The 17,327-nt window shown below is 53.2% G+C and overlaps 1 protein-coding gene across 1 annotated transcript; it reads right to left on the bottom strand.

Moving 5' to 3' along the window:
* Positions 1 to 1,262: 1,262 nt before the first annotated feature.
* LOC119099473 (organic cation transporter protein) lies at positions 1,263 to 4,342 on the bottom strand. Its single transcript, XM_037222629.1, has 2 exons — positions 4,268 to 4,342; positions 1,263 to 3,904 (listed from the first exon to the last, which is right to left on the bottom strand). The coding sequence occupies exon 2, from the start codon at positions 3,883 to 3,885 to the stop codon at positions 2,029 to 2,031; it is 1,857 nt and encodes a 618-aa protein (XP_037078524.1). The 5' UTR covers positions 3,886 to 3,904; positions 4,268 to 4,342; the 3' UTR covers positions 1,263 to 2,028.
* Between the last annotated feature and the right edge of the window lie 12,985 nt (positions 4,343 to 17,327).

Raw genomic sequence — 17,327 nt, 5'->3', positions numbered from 1 at the left:
TCTCTCTCTCTCTCTCTTCATCTGTCCCTCTCTGTCTCTCTCTCTCTCCCTCTCTCTCTCTCTCTCTCGCTCTCTCTTTCTTCCGCTGTTTCACGGAGTCCCTCAGGGATCCCGTTCGGCCCTATCCTGTTCAGCATCTTCACGAACGACCTCCCATCTTACATCCCTTACATACGTATAGTGTCCTATGTCGACGGCAGCTGACTGCTAGACTCCGCTCATCCAGAACAACTATCCGTTTGGGAACCCCGATAGGAGGCTACCATCCAAGTGATTCAGTCTTACTTCACATCTAACTCTCTCAAAATGCATTGCCGTTAAGCAACTCTTCTCATTGTTTCCACTTGAATAAGAACAATTCGTGAAGCAAACCTTATCTTTTCACCGTGGCATTGCGGGACACAAGCTGAGCCCTTCGTCGCCCGTGAATATGTTGGGGGCGATTATTGAAAGTATCCTTCCCTGGGAGATGCGCATATTTTATGTTGTCGGAAAGTGCAACTCAGTCTAATGTTTTGCTTGTATAAAATTTCTCACCACTTTTATCTGCGGTTAGTAATCTTCCCGTCCAGTCCCATGCTTTCCCTCATCTTCCGTACTGCCTCTCAGTCTGGGGTGGGGCTGCAGCGTGCCACCTAAACAGAGCGCATGAAGTGATAAACTTTGGGGCCAGGATGATCAATAACGCCCGTCGCCGAGAGTCAATGGCGCGGCTGTCCCTAGCGCCGGGCTGGCGCGGTGTTGGTGACCGTGTCACCCGTCGTGACGGTCCCGTTGCGTTCAGGGCCCTGAATGACTCGTGGGCTCCGGCTCGGATCAGGTCCTCGTACCGCTGCATGTCAGCGTGCCACCCGGGCGGCAGCGGCGGACCCCCTCTGTCTGATCTGTTGCGCTTTGCCTGCTGGTGGCACACAAGGCTTTTTCGTATGGCGCGGCTTCGCCCTGGAGTCGCCTGTCAGCGACCAACACCGCCTCTCACACTGGCTTGTTCGCCTTTGCGTAGCATGTTTCGGCGATTTATGGTTTGATTAATGGTTTTATTTTTGACGAAGTCGTGTGAACGACGGAATGGTTAATATTGTTCAAAGGTGGTTTCGTTGCTGTCATGTTTTAATATTACACGCATGCTACTTTTTTAAGTCTACCGAATAGAAAAACCACTTGTTGGAATGATTCGCGGATAAAATGAACACGAAGACATGAACATGGCTGCGTTGCAAATGTTGCAAATATGAACACAAGAAAGGACTGAGTCCTATATTTGTGAAACTCTGATGCCGCACGTCCATGGGTTGCGCGGAATGAGAGAACGGGACGCACCCCAGATCCCAGGGGATGCACGGGTACCCAGTGCCACCGCGTGGCTATGGGCTTGACCACAAATACGCGTACTTCATGTTCCGAGGCGGCTGCCGGGGTAATGTTCTAGGAAACGCCGAATTTATGCGCTCGGTAGGACATTGAAATCGGAACCTTTCAGCCACTCGAAAATATTCTGGGTTTCGGCAGAGAGGCTAAAAATCGTTACACCCGTCTGATGTATTCGCTCTCGGTGTGACTGCCTGCTCTGGTACAAAGGTGGTGTCTGCGCGGTCGTTGCCGTTCGGGGCATTCGACCGACTGAGTCGGGTGATGTTCGGTCCCAAGACGTAGGCGGATCGGCTGGCGAGGATCCTGAGCGCCGTCTGTCACGCAGCGGGGCAGTCCTCTGGATCCCGAGCGCCGTCCGTCACCAGCGGGGCAGTCCTCTGGATCCCGAGCGTCGTCTGTCACGCAGCGGGCGGTCCTCTGGATCCCGAGCGTCCGTCTGTCACCCAGCGGGGCAGTCCTCTGGATCCCGAGCGTCGTCTGTCACGCAGCGAGGACAGTCCATCTGGATGGAATCCTGTTCCTGCACTGCTACTCTCGATGACTTTATATGAGGCGCGCCGCGCGAATAACGCCGTCCATGATAGGGACAGCACTCCGGACCTATCTACGGCGCAGCACCTCGTCTCAAATATTTCGCAGTGCAATGGCCAATGGCCTTCATGACATTGGCTGTCTGTAGCCTTTCCGATCACTGTGATCGATGAGAGCGTGAGCACGATGCGTGACGTGGCGACCCGGCCCGTCGCTCGGAGCGCGGGGCGCGTCGGCGTGCGCTAGACGGCTTCGGGTCTGCCTGCCTCGCGCCGGCCAGCTCTCGTCGCCGATAGGCGCTAGCGGCAGCGCGACGGCCGGCACTGGCTCGCGCCCGTCTCGCTCCACGTCCGCCACCGTCTCGGGCAGCCGGCGTCCGTTGGTCTCGGGCAGCATGAGCGCCACCAGCGCAGCCGTCACAGCGCACAGGCCGAACACGCAGCTGGGCACGGCCCAGTGCACCGGTCCCAGCAGGTCGACGATGTAGGGCGCCGACATGGAGCCCACGCGCGCGCACGTGGACGACGCACCGAAGCCAGCGTTGCGCAGCGTGGTGGGGAACAGCTCGGCCGTGTAGAGATAGGCGATGCCGAAAGCGGCTGAGGCAGAGAACTTGCCGCACATGCCCAGCACCAGTTTGGGCCACTCGAGTGCGACCGGCACGGCCATGATGCAGAGGATGGCGGCGCCGGTGAACAAATGGGTGCCGACCATGCTGAAGCGGCGGCCGATCCAGTTGATGAGCGGTACGGACAGCAGGCAGGCGGGCACCTCCACCAAGCCGGCCAGGAATATCGCCAGGTACGGGCTGCTGCTCAGCTTGGCCGAGTCAAACGACACGCCGTAGTAGATCATCGACACGATCAGCCAGTTGTAGAAGCAAGAGAGGCTGATGCGGCGCATGCGCGGCGTGCGGAGCAGGTGCGTCATCTCGCAGACGCCGGCCGCGCAGCTCCGCAGCGGCGATCGCGCCGCCAGCTCGGTGCCGGCCAGCTGCATTTCGGCGGCGCGGAACTGCTCCATTAGCTGCCGCAGCTGCGCGTCGCCGGGCAGCGGGCGTCGGTTCCGCCGCGCCGCGCCGCGTAGCACGGCCAGCGCCTCGTCCAGCCGTCCCTGCATGATGAGCCAGCGCGGCGACTCGGGCACCACCCACCAGAAAAGCATCATCAGCACGGCCGGCACCGAGATGGCCAGCTGCAGGTGGCGCCAGTTGCGCAGGGCGTACGCCACCCCCGGCAGCGCCATGACACCGAACGCGAACGGCACCTGGTAGACGAGGCCGATGAGCGCGCGCCAGCGCGGCCCCACCAGCTCCAGAAGGAGGATGAACATGCAGCCGAATACGCCGGCGCCGGCCATGGCTAAGACGAAGCGTAGCACGACGAACGCGGCGTACGACTGCGCGAAGGCGGCCGCCACGCCCGACACGAGGAAGGCCACGCCGCTGCCGCAGACGGCCAGCTTGCGGCCGAACTGGTCGCTGATGACGCCGGTGATGAGCGCGCCGCAGAAGATGCCGAACATGTAGGACGCCTGCACGGTGGAGAGCAGCCAGCGCCGTTCGCACACCAGGTCCCACTCGCTGACGATGGTTGGCGCCTGCTCGACGTCAGTGTATACCCAGCCGTCGCAGGGGAGCGTGCTGTTGGCGCCGGGCGCCACCAGTCTCCGGCAGCTTTCCAGCTTGCCGGAGGCATTATCGCGCGGCAGCCAGAGCTCCGGATTGGCGCCGGCCGGCAGCCAGCAGCGGTGCTCGGGCACGGCGCCGATGAAGATGCTGCTCATGTTGTGGGAGGCGCACAGCATGGCGCCCACCACCGACCAGAGAAAGATGACGAACTGCCAGCGGCCGGCGTCGCCGACCAGAGACAGAATCTGCTCGAACTTGACGGGTGCCTTCTGGTCCATGGTGACGCTTCGCCGTTGACAGCAGCGCGACGACTGGAACGGCGGCGCGGCGCCGGGTCGCAGCGGTGCTGACATCTCGTGGGAGATGTCGGCACTGCCGACCGACTTGTCACGCAAAGGTCCCGGGTATTCAAATGCTAAAGACTTAATGTGTGTGGGGGAGATGGAAGGAGCATTAACAACTGTGACCTGCATGCTCGTACCGTCATGGCTCCATTCCACTTGGTGATTACGGGATCCAGAATGATGCATGGGCGATTTGTGTTTGGCAATTTCCTATTTGACGTCCCCATTACGGTCGCTCTTGAAATCAGCGTGTTTTGGATGTTTGAACATTTCTTCCATGCTCATTCATAGGGTGACGTTCAAGCCTATATGAGCCAGACCAACAACCAGACCACCACCTCCCCGAGAGCCAGACTGCACCACCAGCCAGGGCTAATGCTACGCCACTGACCAGATCGCCGAACCACCAACCAGGCCACCAACCGGAACCGGACCACCACCTCGCCGCCAACTTCTCAGACGACCAGCTGGCGGAGCCGGCGAGTGCGGGCGGTTCCAGGAAGCGCCGGCTGGCGGTGGCGCTGGGGGCGGCGAGGCGGGCCGAGAGGCCACCGGCGGACGGCGGGCAGCTCTGGTGGGAGGGACGGATCGCGGCGGACGCCACCGTGCCGGTCGCTGGCCGCTGCTCGAGGAAAGGTGCAGCGTCCATCTCCGCTCGGACATAACCGCGCTTGGACAGTGCTCGGCAACAGGCCCGTTTCACGTCCTGCGGTCGCTTCGCTGCTTCGGATGCTGTCCGGCGGCCGCGCCCGTTGGCCTCCTTCCCGCTGGCGAAAGAAGGCCAGGAGGAACCTGTCACCGGCCTCTGCATGTGGAGACACTTCGGGATTCCAGGAAACGGATTTCACCCCAGATTCGTATGGTGGTCCGCTGGCGCTCGTGGCGGGTCCGATCCAGTCCAGGTCCGGTCCAGTCCAGGTCCGGTGCAGACCGCTGAACTGGCAGCCACGCGGAACTGCGCGCTCAGTACTTCATTTGACTCGTCCGGTATGCTCCCCTGGCTGGCACTGATGGTCGTCTCACCGGCGCTGTCAGAGCGTATAGCCGAAGACACGGGGTGTCGCTGTCTCCGTTTGCTTGGAGCTAGTCATGAGCTTGGCGCCGTTCCGGTAGAATCAAGCAATGACCCCTACTCGAAACGCGCTGGGTTGATTCCGAAGCCGACGCCAGGAAACGAAGCCCAGCTTGGGTTGGACTCTGAGCACCGCTCTCACACATGTGATGTGAGCTATGCTTGCAAAACCATTGACAAACAATGACAAACAATTGAAAAACCGTTGACAAAACCAATAGACAAGCATTTGACAAACCAATTGACCGAAAACAATTGACAAAACCAATTGACAAAACCAATTTGACAAAACCAATTTGACAAAACCAATTTGACAAAACCAATTTGACAAAACCAATTTGACAAAACCAATTTGACAAAACCAATTTGACAAAACCAATTTGACAAAACCAATTTCTGTGAGAAAAGCCTAACACGCGCTCGGATGAGAGTCAACGTGATCCATCATTGGCTTTTCCGGAATGGTTTTCGAACGGCGCGGCGTAGCCGCGCCAAGTTTTGCACAGCTGTAGGCAATTGAATAGCGGATCACTGTTGTATCAACAATTCAGATGTACCTTGTAAGGTAGCTGACCTATGGCAGGTCAAAATCAGCGAAGGCATTTTTTATGGAATCGTTTAATCTGATCCAACAATGGAGTGTTAGATGCAGGCATAATCTCTGAGATACTGTCTTGGTCAAAACAACAATTGCAACGACACAACAAACTACATTGGCTTAGGCTCAGGTAAGGTCAGACCGAGATCAAAACCAACCTACTTTATTACTCCAGAGCTCGCTATATGGGGTAGTTTCTAGTGCTCAATTCGAATTTATTGATAACAGAAACCACATTATACACTTTCCATGTACTTTTAAAGGTCAAAATAGGTTGCTGACCTAAAACGGCCCAGGTCAACATTTTGTTTTTGGAACATACTGCCTAGCGTAATCTTTGCCGCTTATCCAAATGCAAAACTCAAAGCAGTCTTGTATCATTTTGGTTGCCATAACCTTCAAAAGGTCAAACAAGGTCAGCGCCCTTAAATGAGCATGTGACATTTTACCATGGGTGTAGAAACAGGGGAGGCCAGGGGGCCATGCCCTCCACTTTTCAAGGTTGGGGGACCGGCAGTGTTAATTGCCCCCCCCCCCCCCCACACACACACACTTCAGATTTAGGTTGCGCTTAGCTGACTTTTGCGCTACATAAAACATGCATGTCGATTTGCCTCGTTCACCAGCCATCTTCCCCAAAATGTGTCAAAACAGCCACAGGCGGACACCGCGGGACCTATGGAGACTGCAACGCCGTGCGTCGGGACTGTTGTTGCTATGACTTGCGAGCGCGCATGTTAAAAACCATATTACACAGTTGTTGTTTTATCAGCAATCAATTCTGACAGAATCTTGAGCATTTTAAGACGAACATGGATCAGCCATGTTAATGCAAATCTGGGACCCGATTTCATCTGCAACCTACGTTCAGGGAATCCTCAATATCTCTGAAGAACACAGGAAAACATGAAATTGTAGTCTTTGCGACAATTTTTGGACCACCTGCGGCGATCAGACATGTTGTTGCCAAGACATGTTGTCTTGGTTTTTACCAAGATTTGCGAGTGCGCATGCACAAAACTACGCCACACAACTTGTACCACTGATCGATTCAAGTGTTTAAAGGTAATTGTTTTAGAAGTGTCATCATTTTCGTCCACCGGTGGGCCACGGCGAAAAGTTAATCGCTAGGCTAACGATCCGCAGACAATGGAGACTGCAACGCCTGGTGTCAAGTTTTTTGTTGTTAAGATCTGTGAGCGCGCATGTTCACAAACCACGCTACATAAGTTGTTTCATTGATCGGTTCTGACTGAATGTTAAACATTTCCAGACAAACATGGCTTGGCCGTGTTAATACACAGTGGTTACCGCTAGATCAACAGTGTATTAATAATCAAATTTTCATCTCCAAATTTCGACCAACCATCGCGATTTACAATCGGCCTTCGTGATATCCTTAATGTCTGTAGAACCCACATAAAACATTCAGATAAAGCTTCTGAATTCTATCGGTTTATACAGAGCCCACTAAACCGTTGTAAGTTGGGCGTGCCGCTGATTTATTCCATGCGGTCGTTCAACACCTGAGTTCTGCAATATATTGACTTTAAAATGCACACCGAATTGATCTCACGGTAGCTTCTGATTTTTAAACTGGTTGCAAGGTAAAAGTGACAATGAAAAGAAGAAAACCGTATCCCTGTTGATAAATAAGCTATATCCGGGTATTTTGGGGGTGGGGGTCACCATAAAAAGGGCATACCCTGCCTGCACACAAAAGCAGATAAAATCGTTTGCGTTGAATGGTGGGCAATTAAATGTCTGTTAGGCCAATTCATGTCTAAGGTAGGCTGCTTCCCGGGTGTTTTCTGAGGTGGTGTGGTGTAAATAAAGATAATTCGGAAAAAGATGTTATCGCAGGTGTCCGACAAGCTTTACACACCAATTAGTAGCAATGCTGATCCAGAAATATGCAATATAGCAGACGTACGATCAGTTCGCAGTCATGCGACAGACAGCCGGCCTGGGCAGTGGCCGCCGACGGCGAACGGGAGCAGGGCTCAGGTAAGGAGTATATGACAGAAGGACCTTCATTTGTTGGCTCGGTTAGTAACACGCGCCCGGGTGGCCGGCAGGACACTCTTCGCTCGGTTGGAGGTGGGGGTCAATTTGACCCCCCCATGAGATCTCGAGAACTATGAGAGCTAGGGACACCAAATTCACGGAGTACATTGATCTGTACGTGAACTCACTTAGATCAAAGTTTGATGTTCCTAGATAATGACCTTCGGGTCAAATAAGGTCAAACAAGGTCAAATTCCAAGCTGGTCTCTTAAGTTCCCCCAGAACCTAGATAACTGCTTCTAAGCAAAAGGTCACATGCTCACTTAAGGTCATTGACCTTGCTAGACCTTTAAAAGGTCATGGTGACCAAAATCATGCAAGACTGCTCTGTTAGGACTGTTCGGAAACTATTCTGGAAAAAACTTCAGGGGAGGTTAATTTGACCTCAACCCGATGGCGTGTTTAAGGAAGATATCAAGTTGTATGACTTTTGTCACATTGTTTTGGCGGTTTTGAGGTCCCGAATTTGTTTCCACCTAACATGCTGTGACAATCCTTATCCTTCGAAAAGAAGCCAGCGAAATGAAGGCGCATGAAAAATCTGTTGTACGGTGAACCATCGATTCACTTTCAAAATTCTCACCAGCCTATGTCCAGGCGGTATTTTGGCATCTCTACCCTGTAAAGGCAGATGCCTCCTCAATGACCCAAAATGCCTCCCCGCTCGTCGAATTTCGTTTCCCCAGGAAGGACAATGCTGAACTGGAGAACTAATCTTGGGAAGCTGGACAGATGTATTTGCCGAATGACATAGATGAGTCGAATAGGCAAGATTGGGCACCGGTGAGAAAGAGCTCTATATGCATATCTAGCAGAGTAGCCATGGCATTTGAATAAAGAGCGACTCCATCTCTACCCTCTCCGCCGGCCATCGGCATTGCTTTCCAGAAACATTTCTGAAGTACGCCCTTAGCTTGCCCCCCCCCCTTTGAAGCGTTCTTACGCCTACACCTTTCACTTAGAACAGTTACCTAGGTTCTAGGGGCCCTTTGGAGACCAACCTGGAATTCGGCCTTGTTTGACCTTATTTTACCCGGGGGCCACGACCTTGGAACCTCAAACTTTGATCTAAATGAGTTCACGTACAGATCAATGCACCCCATGAATTTGGTGTCTCTAGCTCTCTTAGTTCCTGAGATCTCTGAGGGGTTAAATTGACCCCCACTCCCACCCCCACCCGAGTGGAGGGTATCCAACTGGCCAACCGGGCGCGTGTTAAAACATGAGTCATCGCATTATGACACAAAGACCACAATATGAATGAATATCTCTCGTGATGAAAGGAAGCAAACACACAGTGTTTTATTCTCTGTAGGCATAACCGATCAGAACAGGGCGACTTGATGGTAACAGCAGCCCTGGCGAGCTGATTCATCGATGGCTGTTTGCTATATATCATATTTTTTCTTGAAGCACACCTATATACACCCACGGGGATCATTTCTATCATGCCTGACCGAAGATTTGTCTGGTTGCGTTGCCTACAAGTTTACTGCACAAGGTGTCAATAATTGATCTCCTGGATAGCCCATAATTTCAAGAGGTCCTGGTTTGAGATGCAATCTAGATTCCTTGCATGTAGGTAATTAAACGCACTTGAAATGCTGAATGACTAGGAATATCTGTAGCAATACGAATGGCTTAGTAGTTTCCAAAATCTCAAAGATGGGATATGGGAGACCAAGTCCAGCAGTCACGAGCTTCAAAACCGTTCCTATCTCGGACGAATACTACACAGGAACGAAAAATGTTGAGCAAAGTATGCCTGTAGGCGTGGCTTGTCGCCCTGCTCCGACGAATGCACATAGACCAAGGCTGTTCGGCGCGCTGAAAGATAGCCAGAGGGTTGGCGCGACTATCGGCACGCGCCGGTACCGGGGACGCCGCTTACACCTGCGCGCAAATAGTCACATATGTGCACTATGAAACACAGGGGTCGAGTGTACAGATGTATCTGTGAAACACTTGGTTCGACTGTGCATGAGAATGCTGATATTCTTAAGGTTGTTTTAGTTCGAGATGAAGTAAACTTGTTTTGGCCCTGCTTGCCGGCTGAGGTGTCCCGCGCTCACTCCGTACGAAGGATGCTGGCACTAGATGTGTGGGTGTGACCAATCATCGGTGTGTCGACGAACAAATCATGGGGAACTAAGGGGGACGAATTAAAACAACAAGTCAAGGTATGACAGATTTATTGACCCACACAGAGCTTTTATGAACTGGAAAAATGCACGAAGTGCAGAGCATGCACTGTACAGCTGGCAAATGTTAGGAAGATAAACACCCATTTCGGCGCCATGGCGGGACCACCTCCTTCAGCCCCTTCTGACTACAACTGCACGCGTGAATAACTGCAAGCTCACAACAAGTAATGTTCAAGGTGCAGGCGCTGGGGCAGGTTTTCAATCGTCTTTCTGACGCGCAATCACGACCATAAACTGCGCGGGCTGAGCCGGGAATCCGCCTAGTGGCTGCGCCGGATAGTGCGATGCCAGCATCGTCGCCTAGCTTCGATCTTTGGGGAATTTTGTAAAGTCAACACCGTAACAAGCTGTCCGTGAAAGAGCCCCGTGACCCGTGACCCGTGACCCCCGACCTGTCCGTCCACCCTGTCCGTGAAGCTCCCCGTCTACCCCGTCTTCTCTAAAGAACACCTCATTCAAGCCGCTTGTGCGTGGTGGAAGTCCCGCTCAGCCTGAAGCTCGGTCTCCGGTACGAACTGGCTTAGAGCGCAGCTCAAAGTCCGCGGAATGTTTACACAGTCGACACATTTGCGTGTACGCGCGCGTGACTGAGGCCGTCGACTTAAGATATACGCGTAAGGCCACACGCTGGTGGCCGGCTCCGCACAGCCGCTGAGTCTGTATCGTTGCCAGCGGACTTCGAGCGTTCGGAACATTCCAACCGCGCGTTTAAGTTTGCGCGGTTGCAGTCACGTGACGTGGCTGGACGTCAGGCATTCGGCTGCGTGTTCGGCGCATTCGCTGAGCATTCGTAGCTCATTGAGTTTGCGTGAACTGAAGGTCTATAATTGACGGTCACCCTTCCCACACGCGATTCTGAAAATTTCTCAAATTCACAAAATATGAAATGGATTAAGTGTTTCGAAGGTATCGAATGTGTCGAATGTTTCGAATGTGTGGAATGCATCAAACGCGTCGAATACATCGGATGCGTTCATTTGCCACTACCTTATGTCACGTGTCTGTGCAGAATTCATCGATAGTCGCTGATAAACGAAGGTACGCAATCCACCTGCAAGCCAAGTCTGAATGCTAAGCCGGTGTCCACGTGGGCTTCACGTGGGTGGTGCGGCGGGGCGCAGGGTCGGACGGCCGTGGCCGGCCGTCCCCCGGCGGCGGGCGGGAGCGGAGAACTCGGGGTGGCATGTCACCCCGCCGATTGGCCCCCGCCGATAAGGAAGGGGTCGGGGCCGGCCCCCTCCCGCCGCGGGCCAGCGGAACTGCCGCACGCCTTTGTCCCCTTCCCCCTCTCCCCATGACGTCATTGTCGCGTCGCGACCCCGGCCCGCGCAGTTGAGGTGCGGTAGCGCCAGCGGTGTGAGCGCGAGGAGTGAGGGAGCCTGGGATCGCCCGTCTGTGTCGGCCGGCCCGTCTTTCCTGCACCAGCCCCACCATGATGACGGAGACGCCCGCCTCTTCGGTCGAGCAGCCGCCGCGCTGCGTGGCAGAGTACCTGCACAAGAAGAGTGTTGAGCTGGAGGACAAGCTAGAGTCGCAGATGGCCTCGCTACCCATGGCGCTGCTGGCGCTCTTCATGTTCTGCGTAGGCGCCGTCGTCTTCTGGACCTCGTGCCCGCTCATCAGGCCGGCAGTGAACGCAACGGCGACGGAGAACGCGACGGCGGTAACGCCTGTCGGCATGGTGCAGCTGCCGGCCGAGTCCGCCCGGCCAGTGGCGGCGTCCGTCGCCCGGCTGCTGCCGTTGACCGGCCGGCGCTCGCCCGCCGCCGTCGCCGCCACAACCGAGCCGCCACCCGCCGCTGCCGCTGCCGCCGACAGCGGCGGAGGTGACACTGGGTCCTGTCCCGGGGCCCTGCTGACCGTCCTGCTCTCTTTGGGTCTGATGGTGGTGTGCGTGTTCTCGGTCGTGGCGCTGGCGGCGGCGGCGGCGGCCATGAGGCACACGAGCGCCCAGCTTTCAGTCATCTACCGCCTGATGCGGGCCGACCAGGCCGGCGGCCGCGAGATCCCGCTGCCGGAGGTAGACCACGCTGTGAGGCGCGCTGACCTGGCGCGCGCCGACTGGCTGGCCCGCTTCTACAACCCGCCCGGCTACGGCTCGATGGATAGCGTGTATCTGGCCGACATGCCGCAGCGCGGCGTGTAAGGGGCCGAGGGGCTCAGGCGCCGCGCGCCGGCAAGCTGAGAACGCAGTGCCGGGTCAGTTGAGGACGCAGTGCTGGGTCAGCTGAGGGCGCAGTGCTGTTTCAGCGCAGAGACTCATCGTTGTGTCAACGGAAAGAGGGCCCATTGCTGAGTTGTCGTAAAGGGGACTCGGTGCTTGTTCAGTGCACAGAGAACTCTCAGGAAGACCTTGCGAGCACCCAATAGCGATCTGATGACGACGGCGCTCTGTCATCTGTGTGGCGATCTGATGACGACGGCGCTCTGTCATCTGTGTGGTGATCTGATGACGACAGCGCTCTGTCATCTGCGGATCTTATGACGACGGCGCTCTGTCATCTGTGTGGCGATCTGATGACGACAGCGCTCTGTCATCTGTGTGGCGATCTGATGGCGGCGGCGCTCTGTCATCTATGGATAGTGTGTGTATGTGTACGTCTCTGGTGTTGTATGCGCGAATTTTCACACATCATATTCGTCCCACCGTTGAAAGTGTCACAAAAGCATTGCCTTCGATCGCTGATCAGTACCAAAGCTCGTCTGCAATATTTTGCATAGTTGCATTGCCTCGTCGCGACGCCATTGCTAGATCCGCTGACCGATGCACATGCCGTCCGGCAGTAGTCACCTCATCAGAAACTTAAAAGTACTCAGCGCATATTTACCATTGATTATAGAAATGTAAGAAATGGCCGCATCTACCTGTGATGACCTAACCTCAGAATTTTATGTGGGATAAAAATTGGTCGAGAAATGTTTCCACGCGCGAATTGTGACTGGGGAAACTGAGCTAATGTTAAACGGGTGATATCAAACTTTACGGTGTTAAAGGCAAAATGTGAAGCACACTTCATTCGGCGAGTTCGTTTTTTGTTATGCATGGGGTTAAGGGCGGACACTTCCAATTTATTTGTTGACCTTTGACTCTTTCTTCTCTATCTCTTCGCCTTTATCTGTCCTATTTGTCACAAACCCTCTTCTGACAAGCTGAATGGTGTCTCTCCTTCTTTTCTATCTCTTCGCCTTTATCTGTCCTACTTGTCACAGTGCGTCACCATTTGTGTGTAACAATAAAGAGACGTCGGTTACGACATTTGTATCGAATAAAAGAAACGACAAATGACGGCTGTTTTGATGGAGGCGGAAACGGTGGCAATGTGGATTGTGCTATATGGTTTACCCAAAGCACGCAGCTCAGAATTCGATATAATCAGCAATAGCTTGAGCATACTAAGCAGTACCTGGTTCATCAGCCTCTTTGTAAAAGCATCAGGTGCATGCTATTTGGTGCATCTGTCTAGCGTGGTGGTGGTCGATGCCGGTATTGTCATCATGTGAATAATAAACATTAGCACACCGAAGCATCCACCCTCAGAAATCTGCACAAATGGGCCCACCAGCGCACCGGAATGCTACTCTTTGGTAGCTGACGTTTTCTGGTGGGACCTTCTCACACTTATTCGCTGATCACGTTGCTTGAGAACTGCGTGGCAATGGGCTGGATCAGACATTGCCGTCCAGGTCCACAAAATCGGGAATTCGGACCATCATTTTTTCAAGCGAGGTGTTTCTCGATAAAAACCAAGAAAGAGCAAGCAACTAGTTTTGGCATTATGAGCCAGGAATTCTCATATTGAGAATAATCATGTAAACCGCTAATTGCATTTGCGAAGAAGCTAAATCAAACAGTGCAGCACATTACATGCCTCGCGGACGTTTCAGCTCCAGCGCGATCGTTTATCTTTGGCCCGCTCCACAAAAGCTGTGAGAGCATTGATTATGATATAACGATATCACTAGCGCATCGCCGAGAGCATGACTCTTCGGCGACGTCAGCAAGACGGGCTGTTGGGTCGGCAGTGTTTGCCTCAAGGACATTTTGATTTAAAATATTAGTCAAAAATTTAGCTCCCCAAGCTGTATGCATTGTCAGGCATTACGGTCCGCAGACGGTAATTTTCCCTTTTGAGGGAGCGGTGTCACATCTCGGTGCTAGTGTTTTGACGGCTATCAGATCGTCGGCCATCAGACCGTTTAGTTGACGAGCTCCACCTTTGACGTATTAGGTACCGATGTGACGTCATATTAGATGAAATACTTTCGGTCTGCTTCCGCAAACGGAGTCTCACAGAAGTAATTGTGGGGGGGGGGGGGACACAAACACCACTTTTCTAAAGACGAAAGCCTTTTCTTACCAATCTATCACCATTGTCTTCGTGTTTTAACGAGCTTGGAGGAATGGCATTAAAACTAAGGGGACCGAAACAGTCACTGGAGGAGCAAAGCCCCTGCAAAGAGATGCAAAGTTTTACACGTAATCTCTCTGGCTGCCAACATCGGACACACGTCTTTAAAAAATACGTCAGTCTTTGTTTGCGCTCGGGTGTGCGTGCATTGGCACATGCAGCTATGCTGCATTCGCTTCGATGTGATTGCCGAATGATCGTAAGAGACAACTATGGCCCAGGAGGAATATTGCAATCTCAATGGCCACGAGATCATGTGGGATAGGAATCATACCGCAAAAGACTGCGCAGAACATGCTGGAGGAGATAATGTGGACCGGCAAAACCCCAATCTCCTCTCTTTGTTTTGCATTGCCGAGCAATTATAGGCTCTATGGTGGTCGAAATAAAGGTTGATATTCAATCAACGAGGATCTGCGGGCTTCACATAAAACACACGTTGTTTCGGTTAGCTGGTGGGTTAACCTTCGACCCAATCCGTTCAATTTGTCTTTGGCGGCCCTGCTTCGTACAACCCCATGCATGAGCAGTTCGGATCCAACGTTTTGGGGAAATGGACTCCGACTAGGACGTTCGTTCTGTGGGCTGTGAGTCTCGTTCTCGGGCTCGACGTCATAGAACTTGACACTTACACCCACGTCATGTGGAGGCGCGGGGTTCGGGACACGGACTGAAGTCAAGACACTAGCGCTGTTACTCCGACCCGTGCCGGGGTTTTCAGTTTTAGATGCATGTCTGGCAGTAGGCGCCAGTGCTGTTGCATGCCTTGTGATGACCTGAGTTATCAAACATTTATTCACGATACATTCATCTCTTCATGTAATGTGCGTCGGGACGATGCAGACACTTAACATACCGCATGCCCGGGTGACGGTTGCTTAGCAACCAAGCGGTCGGCGGTATCATTCGTTCCCCGTCTAGTAGCAGTGTTAGGCGCTGGCTAAATAATCGCAGCTACGCTGGTGACTTTACGACTTTACGCCTTATACACGAATCGACCACAGTGCTCTAGGATTGATAATAGCATTCCAAAAATACCCAAACTCGATGCAATGCTACGGCAGCTTCTTGGAAACGCCGTGGAACTCAGCCCGGAGCTTTTGTGCCAGCTCAGATGGATTACGGTGCCTTCCTCTGAGGCCTCAACGCAGTTCCGGCTCCAACGGCCTTCTGGGCAAACTGGCTGGTGGCTGGTGCTGTGAAAAACTGCAGCTCTGAGGCTAGCGGCGGTGATGGAAGCCTAAGACCCCCAAATGTTTTGCGGCTACGACGCTTGCTGTTACGACGCACAGATCCGTGCAGAAAAAATTTCGTTACTGACTACCAGGCAAGGTGCGGACGACGACACCGACTCAATGGCGAGCAGGGAGCTACGTGTTCTACGCTCAATCGTCGCCTAGGGCGCCAAATATAAAAAACAGCCATCTTTCAACAACCCACTCAAACAGCGCTTGCTGTATCCGCCCAGTCCACGGTTAGGACTCGGTTTGTGACGATTTTTCTCATCAGATGAGCAAAATTTTATAACATCAAAAACGGCGTATGTCGACCAAATGCATCCCGTGCATGGTTCAGTTTTTCTCGCCAGCTCTGGAAAAAAACCGCTTTAGACAAGTTTATTTTGCCGCATAATCTACACAACATACATGCCCGACATAAAACACGACTGCAATTGCTACAAAATGAATATTGTAATACAGACAGCTGCAATTAGTACTGATGCCCATGCTCAACGTACGTACATTGCTTGATAGCCAGTTTGTGCTCGGCTCCAGGTGGAGACGGAGCCAACTCCAAAATAAACCAAATTCCGTCGAGTCTATGACTGGAACTTCGTATTACTTTTTGCGGGTCGCAGTCATGATCGGAGCCTTAGATCTCGCCGACTGCCCGAGCCATTTTGGGACGAGATGCCGTTATTGGGTACACCATGCAGGCTGAAGTGGCGGCGTGGCGGGGACTCAAAACCAGGACCACCAGCTCCAGAGCCGAGCACTCTAACCACTAAGCCACCACCTGCGGACGGTGGCAAGGTGGTTAGATGGCCGGCCTAGAGTTGAGCGGGCCAAGGTGTTCAGTGCTGAGCCCCCCCCCCCCCCCCCCCCTCCCGCCCATAACACATCAGCCCCAATGCTAAAGGCATTGCAAAGATGATTCAGGAAAAATCCTGGACCCCTCTCTTCCAAATTTGGGTTTCAGTCACGATACTTTTTCAAAATTCCACCTCTGGCCGAGCCAAGGTGTGCTCAATCCTTTTGGGAATTAGCTATGTGTGGTCGGGGTTGAATCACCTGCATAAGTCGACACCAGCGGTGCGTGGACTAAAATAAAAATGTAACACCCAACCGTGTTACTCGGCCAGCCCGATTAGTAAAACCAATGAATTATTAACTTTTTTCTCGTATTAATTAAATTGACACTCTTCACCGAGCATTTTTAAGGACGCAGAACTATCTTTTGAGCGCATATGTGCCATCGGAATTGATTCCATCAGACTCGGGAATGTCTCTTGGAACCGGAGCCGGGGTCCACACAGAATCGTGCTGTACTACTCAGAGTCAATACTGTACTGCTCGGACTCAATCAGATTTACCAGTGGCCGGATGTACAGCCACAGAAATGGAACCAAGCACAAGACTGCCTCGTACGTAACTGAATGACGTACCCAGCATAAAAGAGCGATACAATAAAACCTGAAAGCTAGTCAACTGACTACCTACAGAACACACTATGAGAAGAGTTCGCCAGCAATGAGAGCCTGACCTTTCTACACGTAGCTACGGGGGAGGGGGCTTCACACAATCCAATCCAGTGACAGGGCGACAAGCAGATCCCCAAGTATCCGTATTTGCTCCTTTTAGTGTTTATTTTAGGTCCGCTATTGCGCCACTTGGACTTTACGCTGGGAGAAGAGACAAGCATGGGGGCTCTTAAAGACACCCGAGGCCTCATCCACAGCTGCGCGTAAAGGTGTCCGAACGGGACACGGATGCGACACGATAACAGCAGTAAGCCCCCTCTCCCAATATCGCCCTGGCGGCGTCACCAGCGGGCAGCCCAGCAGAGCAGCAACGGGCCCAGTACGGCGGCCAGCGCGGCCG

The sequence above is a fragment of the Pollicipes pollicipes genome, unplaced genomic scaffold (genome assembly GCF_011947565.3).
Source record: "Pollicipes pollicipes isolate AB1234 unplaced genomic scaffold, Ppol_2.1 Scaffold_4740;HRSCAF=5597_pilon_pilon_pilon, whole genome shotgun sequence".
NCBI classification, from domain to species: Eukaryota; Metazoa; Arthropoda; class Thecostraca; order Pollicipedomorpha; family Pollicipedidae; genus Pollicipes; species Pollicipes pollicipes.
This window is presented reverse-complemented; position numbering and strand designations above follow the sequence as displayed.